The following is a 9,805-nucleotide window of genomic DNA, read 5'->3' on the forward strand; positions in this document are numbered from 1 at the left end:
TATAGAAGGTATAAACAATTGAAGCTCCCTGCTTTTATATATATAAAAGCAACTAGATTTGTCCTGGTGTAGGCTCATTCATTCCATTTAGAGAAGTCAACAATTTGGTTTCCAAGTTGTAACCACTTACTTTCTACAGATGAATTAATTTTAGAACATGTTAGTTTGAAATAGTGGTAAGTATTTAGTATTTAGAGTAGATATGGTGGGAAAATTTTAATAAAGATGCAGGATCAGACTTTGGTCTCATAATCAATGACCGATAATTTTTTATACTTCTTATTTTATTTTCAATGTAGGTTCACATGGTAATGGTCTTCGCTTCATAAATTCAAGCCGGACTGTAAAATGATGGATTAACCGATGGGATGCAGAAGATGCGGAGAAAGAGTAGAATACCATTGTAGATGGATCTTTTCGGGGATTAAAATATTAAATATGATTTTCGAGATCTCATCACTATTCAGCACAGAAATGAAAATTGACCTGGACTTTATGTGGAAGAGGGCATGGAATTTGCGGCCTTGATAAGTATTGTCAACCATGGAATCTTCTTGTGCTTGGAGCTGTGCCTGCCCTAGTTGTGCAATTGCCCGAGGGGTACGACAAATGGGAAATTAGGGCACTTTGGGTAGATCCGTAATGACCTATTAATATTTATTCTGGCGATGGATCCAAAACATCGGTTCAAGCACAAGAATTTCCAGAAACTTATTTCTAATGTTATGGACCCTGGAAGTCGTAAATCTTTAAGCTAGAAGCGATGGAGAAGTTCGGGCGACGGAAGACTTTTCAATTGATAGGGGTTTTTGGCGCAGTTGCTGTGGGAATGAGCATTCTTGCTGAAATCTTGCGAACTAAGGTGAATCTTTCAATTATGATTATAATTTCGATCCACATTTAAAAAATAAAAATCTGTTTTTTTTGGATGAATCTTCTATGTTGGGCTTGCTTCTTTTGCTAGTGGTATTTATACGTAAGTATGAGAAATTTGGGTTTAATTCTTGTCGACAAACTTTCGAAGAACTCGTCTGTTTGAATTAACGAGTAATTGAGGTAAATGTGTAAGATTTCGTGGGGCTGGGTTCAGTTTTACTCTGATGAGTTTACTAAGCCCCTACCATCTATGTCAATTGAGTCAAATTGTATCCTATTGTTGTTCGAATCCTTTTGGGCTATGTTGTCTGGTAAAAGAAATTTTGTTTTCCTGCGTTGCTAAATTAGTAAATTCTGTTAACAAATAAGGGCATTTGCGTCTTCGTGCTTCTTCTTTTTTCTGAAAGAGTTGTACGTTTTTTTCCTCGGACAATATTTCTGCAAGAGGGTTCCGTTTTCTTAATTTCCTTATTTAGATTGGGTTTAAAGGGATCGGAGATTACTATTGTATATATGAATGTGTAACTTATGTTTACTTAAAGTCTGTTGATTTATGATTTGAGTTTATCCCATTCACACAGAAAGGTTTTTGTAGTTCATATTTTATAAATTGTAGATACTTGAATTATTGTGTATGCAGTGGCAGCCTTACAATGGCAGAGTAGGTAATTTATTTAAAACAATAATAGAAACTAGGGCCATTTTGGAGAATATGAATTAGATATATCATATTCTTGATTTGCACAAACTCAAATGAACATAGCTGGGCAAATCTTTTCTGAAGATTAAATAGTTTATTTTCACTTGCAGAAAGACGAAGCAAGATATGATTACAGGGGATGCAGCCTTCCAGGAAGCCCTGCTTTGCCTCTGGGAATCATAGCGGCCATATCGCTGTGCTTTGCACAAATATCTGCAAACATAATGGGAGGCTGTATATGCTGTTGCACTAGAAATCAGTTCACTACTCCATACAAATTAGTTACCATCATTTTTCTCACCCTTTCATGGTAACATTCATCACACTTCATATATCCAAATCAGTAGTAATTTTTTATTAACTTAGTTCTCTTCATATATCTAAATCAGTAGTGATTTTTTCTTAAATTAGTTCTCCAAATCAGTGCAAATCTTGTGAGACGAATTTCTGAATTCCAATTGTTGAACAATTTATCTTTATCAACTTTTCCACGGTAGGCTTATCACCACAAAAGAATGCACCTAGCATGAAAGAAAATTCTGTCCTTTTGATGAGCCCAATAATGGGATTTGAATTTTGAAGGAAAATCTTCCTCATCGTGGAGCCCATTTATGAGGCTCCAAAAGTAAGAAAAAATGTAAATTTCCCCCCATGATGCTGAGTCCAGAAGTCAGGCTAAAATGTTGGAAAGAAAATTATAACACTGTTGATTCCAGCAAGACTTTAAAGATTTTTTTTCCCTGTCATCTCAAAATCTTGAAAAGAAAATTATACCATAATTAAGTTTGGAAATTCATGTCACAAGTTATGCATCCTGTGCAAAATCAGTCCAGAAATATTTTAAAAAGGGAAAAATGCTTTTAAATAAAAGATTTGGTATTTCCACAGATCACAATTAAAGGGAATGATTTTTAAGTAAAAGGGTTTTGTGAGAATGTTGTAACATCAACTTTCTGATCATTCGAGTGGCATATCATCAGCTTAGATGTATATCCGGCGGGCCATTTTAGTGGTCAGTAAGTTTATACACAGCTTTTATTTAGAAATATCATTTCTCATCATTATGAACTGTGGAAACATTAAATCTCTCATTCAGTATCTTATAGACAATTAAAGATCTTAATACAGATCTTATAAAAAGTATTATACTTAAAAGATCTTAGCAAATATCATTTATAAATTTGTTGAGTTATTTAGATTCTGAGATACCAGGTTTTGCAGGACCAGTTTTGTGTTTGCAATAATTTTATTAATGGCGGGATGTGCACTGAACCAGAAGCAACGGGGATGGCTGAACAATGAATGCTATGTGGTAAAACCTGGCGTCTTTGGAGGAGCTGGTGCCTTGTCCTTTGCCACCACAGCATTTGGTATGATCTATTATGCATTGATGAGCGGCAGTGATAAAGAGGATTTTGGGATGCTTTCATCGGTGATGCCCATAGCCACACCCAGGCTCCTCCCCACCTCCAATTCAGACATTTCTTCATCAACTGCTATGGTGGGGCCAGGAATCGAACTCAACCCTTCTCTCAACCACACAAAGTAATCTGAAACAGCATCTACCCATTTGGAACTACAATTTAGCAATTGCATACTTGTTATTCTTTTCATCACAAATAATAAATTCAAGATCCATGAAAGTGGTCAGTCAAAAAATGTACATACCCTTCTTCCCCTGCCGCATGCATTTTGGAATAAAACTCGATGCTCTTGTCAGATCATACAAGATAAACCAGAAATAAATTCTCCAGTAGGTACCCATGAGGAAGTACAATTTGAAAGCTTGTCATTATAAATTTATAAAAACGGAAAGAATATGCAAGGCTGGACCAGAAAGATCTCCTCTTGCCGGCAGAGCTCGGAAATGGACTCAATCCTTTGATGATAAAGAAAGTGAGTATGATTCTTTCTTGATTGGCATAGCCAATTACAGAGAGTTTTTTAATCGAAGGCTCCTTATTATGGCAATTACAATGAATTGTTAAGTTTTTAAATTAAAATTAAGTTGTGCTCTGGTGAAGCCATTTTGCTGGTGAGACAACCACCAGGGTTTAAAGTAGGTCTTGTGTCTTTACTTTGTTGGGCCAATGTGTCAGCTGAATGTGACTTAAATCAGACTGAATATTCAAACTTGTCCAATAAAAACAAAATTAAAATTAATATTTGAAATATATTAATCATTTTTTTTGTAATATTATATTTTATATCTCTGAATTAAATCCACAAGTTTCTATATATAATTTTATGGAGTTGCTCTTCCAATTTGTGATTATGTGATTGAATTAAATTATAAAGTGAAATAGAAAAGAACCATCAAAATTCTAAAGGATTTTTTTTTTTTTAAGTGCGATAGTAAATGTTCTTAATAAACACAGATCAGTCTTTGATTTATTAATAAAGATATTTGAAGAGATTAAGTGCAAATGAGAGAAGTTGCAGTTCTATAATCAAAGAGTATCATAGAATTCGACTATATTTGTGTTAAAAGGAGCACTCCTATCAATGGCAATGCTTTCTGGTACTTGAATTTGCCAAGCTTCACACCTTCTCACGTAAGTGAAAAATCTTTAAAAATTGCTGGACCAATAATAACCAACATCGAGGTTTTTGTGGGCACTATTTTTGACTAAGAAGTGTCCACCACACATACAATTATGCATTTCATTCAATACTGTCTCAAATTGATGCTTGTCTAAGAAAAAAAATAGCACACCATCCCAATTTCTCCAATATAGATCCCCTTATATTAATATATATCTAGTTGCTTGTAATTTTAACAATCTCCTTTGATTCTCATTGAGACCATTAGGACACTTCATATGCTTCAAAGAACATACTGTATCCAACTGAATGTTATTTATCCATTAGTTTATCCGAGCCTTGCCCTTTCACAAACTTGATGATTTGGATCTTAATGGTTTATTCCTCAATCTGATATATCCATCTATGACTTCCTATTACCTTTGTCTCCCTGAGGATATTCTTCACAAGTGCATTGGGAGCATACGATATCACTTCTGCTCCAACTCAGTAGGGCCTTAATGACTTTATTTCTTTGACCTATGCTTATCTTTGTTTCTCATTGATCTCATACTTTAACCCAACATCTAGCAAGGATTTACTAAATAAGGCAATTAATTGCTCATTCCCTTCTTCATTTTTTGCAATATGATAATAACAATTGTATGGAAAAAGGCAAAAGAAAAAGGGTGACTTCAATACCATACCTCTTTGATTTATTTTTTAATATCAACAATGACATCAAGTGTTTTAGATGTCCACTCAAGTTTTTATTCAATATTGTAGAGATAGGCTTGCCAATCTCTGTTAAATTTGAAATAAATCTATTTGTGAAATTATTTTTTCGAACGAAAGATTAAACAACCTTTATAGTTTTTGGGATAGGGATTTTGTTAGTAGATGTAACTCTCTCAAGATCTATTTCTTACTCCCTCTTTGTACACTATGTGTCTTAATATATTTTTCTCCATGACACCCAAATGATATGTTTTTTGGATTTAATGACATCCCATATTTTAAGGCTTTTAAGAATATCTTCAAATGACTATAGGAGTCTTCAACTTTATTAGATTACATAATAAGGTCATTTTTACAACAATTAAGTCTGCAAATGGGAAATCCAAAGCCCTTTGAAAAGTAGCTCTGACATTTGTCAAACCAAATGACACCTTAACATAAACATATGTGCCCTAAGGTGTAGCGAATGCAATCTTGCATTGTTCTAATTCTTTTACTGAGACTTGATTATAACATGAAAATCATCCATCATTTATAGTAATTCACACCCAAGCACTTTTGTACAATAGGGCTTCCATGTTTGGTAATGCATAGTTATCTTTTAAAGGGGAGAAGTTTAAATTAATGAAGTCAACACATCGAATGTTTCCATTCTTCTTTCTTACTAGTGCTAAATTTGACACTTGCGTTGAATGTCTTTGCTTGATGATTCCACTATCTCATAGCTTCATGAACTCTTCTTGCATCTTAGCAGCCAAGGTTGGATTTATGGGCTGTTGTCTTTGTCTAAATGGCTTGACATCAAACTTCAAAGAAATCCCATCCTAGAATAAATTCTCTATATGCATTTAGATCATTGTAAGACCAAGAAAACACATGCCTATACTTTCTTAGAATGCTATCAAATTGTCACTTATGTTTGAGGTTAGTCTTTTTCCAATACATGTCCTTCGGTGTACTGTTAGTTCCTAAATTTATATTTTCAAGAGCCTCCTCTTTGACTAGTACTGCTTTGACATCAAATTTATCATCTTTATCAAATATTCTTCGTAAGACACTAGCCCTTTGGGGATCTCATCTCTCTTCAATTGAACCACTTCCTTCCCAAATAGTCTCCTTTCCATCAATCTCTTCTACAAGCATCAAATTTTCTCTCATGATTCATATTGATCTTCACAATGTAGAAATTCCAACAAGTCATTATCATCCTCAAAGACCTTCCAACTGTATACAATATTAGTGATTGTTGGTGTAAATAGATATTTACTATTTACACTTTACTTAAGTTTACTTAGGTTAGTGCATTATTTTATTATTTATTTTTACGAGACACTTAGGAGTTTGCGCACTTTTTTGAGTTATCATATTGACAACACAGAAGTACGCAACTCTAATTATGCACATGGTGTCTACAACACTGGAGTTTGCATCATTCATTGAGTTGTCATGTAGACAACACAGTTATTCACACTCCTAATTTAACACATGTTGTCTACAGCACTGATTTGTGTGTCACACCATTGTAGGCTTATCCTTTCATCATCACACTTACTTCCGTGCTTAATGGAGGATAACCCATATTTGGTGGACATGTGCCTGGTTGTATGACTTATCATGATGTTGATTCTGAGGCATTTTAGATGTATCTTAGAGGCTTTTATGTACAGGCACTCCTAGTGTACTTGTACATAGTATTGAATACTATACAGTTATTCTGATCATACTCTGGTCTAATTTGTGCTTGTGTTTTGAGTTCCTTGGTCTTGGGTGAATTCTGCCCTAAGGCAGATTTTTACATGGTATCAAAGCTAAGGGAGATACTTGTCACATAGCCATTTGAGACCTTGTTGCTTCATCTCTTTAAGGGACTCGATTCAGATCTGGAGCATCAACAACAATTGAGAGCGTCTAGAGCCGAAGTGGACCTTGCCATTGCATCCAGAGCGACGATTTGGTGAAGATTGACTATAAATTTGCCTATTTTAGGCCATAGTTGATCGTGAGAATTTTTTTTGCTAATCGAAACTCGAAGGCTCGATTTGCAAAACTAAGTATGGTCTTTTATCAGTCTGATTAATTTATTTACAAATCTGTAATTCTCTGTATTTTTCAAAATTATTTTTTCGTTTAGGTAGAGAAATTTTTTTTAGCACAAGCACCAGGCAATCACACCTTGGCCCTGTGCAGTGCATAATATTTTGTAGGTATTATTTTATTTTGCAGGCATTAACAATTCCAAGCGGGCATCACATATTTGTTCAGTGGACGGCATTCAAATTTCGGCCACGCACACAATACATCGGCCAATCCCTTCCAGCGAGAGCCACACATAATTGGTGGTCCACGACTTACATTCCATAGAGGGGGTTGTGGTTTTTAAACACTAACCAACTCCCTTTACCCATGAATGTGGGATAAAGAAGTTGGATCCCCGCCTGTTTTTAAATCTCTAGCAGCTTGGAAATTTAGTCCGACGATGAAATATTTTGCATCTTGTCCTCAATTTCCTGCCCGTAGATTAAAACTCCAAACCCTACGTAGACAAAGACACCTGTCAGCCATTCGATTGCATCGCATTGCCATGCAGCGAATAGTAACTCATTTACTCAACAACACACAATCCACATAGACCCCTCATGTTTAGACACGTGGTGTTCTCTGCATGATAAACACGTCAGCACCAATCCTAGTCAGCAAAATCTTACGCCCATGTCGCCCTCTTGCATAGTTCAGTGAGCACCACGCGAGCAATGACTCATCCAGACATGTAACTGCCATGTCAGCGTACGAAAGGCACGCCACTTGTGCCACACAAGTGCCATGTCACCTACCATATCGTTGAGTCAACAATACATGTCAGACTCGGCCGTACAATTAGTACGTCCTGACGTCAGCAGCCGTACAAGGTGACGTCATCACAGGCCTACGTTTCGCTAATGTTAGCAAAGTGCAAGCCTAAAATTGATGACCATTTGACCATCATTCCAGGGCATTTTTGAACTGTTGTGACGACCGTTTGACTGTCAAATTGAACACATTATTTTCCTCTCTAGACCCCTTTTTAGATGTAGTTTTGGTTTGGTAGCTCGACTTCAAACAGCCATAACTCGACTTCAAACAGCCATAACTCGGTCATCCAAACTCCAAATCATGTGCATTTTTAAAAAATATTTTGGGTAAAATTTCTTGAACTTTTCAGTGGTGCAGTTATTTTCTGATTTTGGTGTATGGATTGGTTAGAATAAGCATTTTTTGGCGACTGTACCTATCTAATCTTACATTTTGCACCTTCAAACGCATTGTACGGGCTCATCTGGACTCTTTCTCAAGTTCCTTTTTTTTTGAAAGTGCATTTTTTTTGTTTAGTTTTCAGATCTATAGTTACATTGTAGCGTTGTGTGGACAAAAATACCACTTTCAGAGATAGGTCCTATTTTGCATTGCATTGCTTCACAATTGTTGTATTTTTGAGCTACATTGTAAAGGTCTAGATTTGTACTCTATATAGAGGTTGTAATCAGCAAAATCAGAAAGTCCACATTGTCCATTATGACAAGTGGCCTATTGTAAATGCACTATATATAAAGTGCCAAAATCATTCAATTGGGGGGGGGGGGCGGTGCGCGGGGGGTTCCACATAATTATGCTACTTGGAAAGAAAAATTTAAGGAACCATTGGTAGAAAAAGGTTTATTGTGTTATGTCATTGGTGTAGCAAAGAAACCTCCTGCTGATGCTGATGAAGCTCAGAAGGAAGACTGAGAATCCAAACAATAGATGGCCCTAGGAACCTTGTTGAAAATATCTCTAATACTATCAAATTTCACATTAGGAAGCTTACCAATCCAATAGAGGTTTGGGCTAAACTTGAAGCTTTGTATGGGATGGTAGATGAAGACATGGCTTACACCATAGAGGATAAACTTCTCAAGTTGGATCCTAGAAATTTTGACACCATTAAAGACTATCTTACCCAAGTAAAAATGTATAGGGCACAACTTAAGGATTGTGGTGAACCCATCAAGGATGGAAAGATGATTAAACACATCATGACTCATCTTCACTTGAATATGCTCATTTTGTTTCTAGCTTTAATACACACAAATTAACAATGGGTAGTGCCTATGTTAAGACTTCATTCGAGAAATTCTCAAAAATGTTGATCTTAGAACATGACAATCTAGTGGATATGAGAATTCTCAAGTCTTCCAAAACTAAAGCCTTGGTAGCAAATGAAGGTAATTCAAGTGGTAAAAACTCCAACAAGAAGTAGAAGCAGTGGAAGGCTAAGCCACAAGATGACACACAACAGTCCTTCTCAAAACAACGATCTTCCTCAAATCAATCTTCTTCCACTCAACATTCTTCTTCACAACAAGGAAAGTCTTCTTCCAAAAATAATCAAAAGGGGAACAATTCCAACAAAAAAGAGAAGAAAACTTGTTCCTATTGCAAGAGGAATGGTCATGATGAACATGAGTGCAAGGATAAATAGATTGATGAATTGGTAAACATAATGAGGAAACACAAAATTGATGTACCAAATGCATATAAGGATAAAGGATCTTCATCCACTTCAAAGGGTAAGGGACAAGCTTTGGTAGCTAGTACAAACAATGTTGAGGAATGGGTTCTTGATTCAAGAGCAACACATCATATGGGTGCTTCAAGGGAGCAATTTTCCTCTTTGAAACCATCAAATGTACCTTACATCTATGTGGAAAGGCAAATCATGAGACAAGACTTTATTCTTTCTCACATTTACTATTTACACTTAGGTTAGTGCATTATTTTACTATTTATTTTTATGAAACACTTAGGAGTTTGCACACCTTTTTGAGTTGTCATGTTGACAACATAGAAGTACGCAACTCTAATTATGCACATGATGTCTACAACACTGGAGTTTGCATCATTCACTAAGTTGTCATGTAGACAACACAGTTATTCGCACTCCTAATTTAGCAC

The 9,805-nt window shown here is 35.7% G+C and overlaps 1 protein-coding gene across 2 annotated transcripts; it reads left to right on the forward strand.

Annotated features, from left to right (window-relative positions):
- Positions 1–223: 223 nt before the first annotated feature.
- LOC149575808 (protein MODIFYING WALL LIGNIN-1-like) lies at positions 224–3,638 on the forward strand. Of its 2 annotated transcripts, none has more exons than XM_089815609.1 (3): positions 224–862; positions 1,687–1,886; positions 2,798–3,638. In XM_089815609.1, the coding sequence occupies exons 1-3, from the start codon at positions 764–766 to the stop codon at positions 3,123–3,125; spliced, it is 627 nt and encodes a 208-aa protein (XP_089671735.1). In that variant the 5' UTR covers positions 224–763; the 3' UTR covers positions 3,126–3,638. The 2 variants fall into 2 exon arrangements, with proteins under 2 accessions (XP_089671735.1, XP_089671734.1); XM_089815608.1 differs by having other exon boundaries at positions 272–862; positions 2,789–3,638.
- The last annotated feature ends 6,167 nt before the right edge of the window (positions 3,639–9,805 follow it).

The sequence above is a fragment of the Cupressus sempervirens genome, chromosome 2, assembly GCF_028749045.1.
Source record: "Cupressus sempervirens isolate cs-2001-9-10 chromosome 2, ASM2874904v1, whole genome shotgun sequence".
NCBI classification, from domain to species: Eukaryota; Viridiplantae; Streptophyta; class Pinopsida; order Cupressales; family Cupressaceae; genus Cupressus; species Cupressus sempervirens.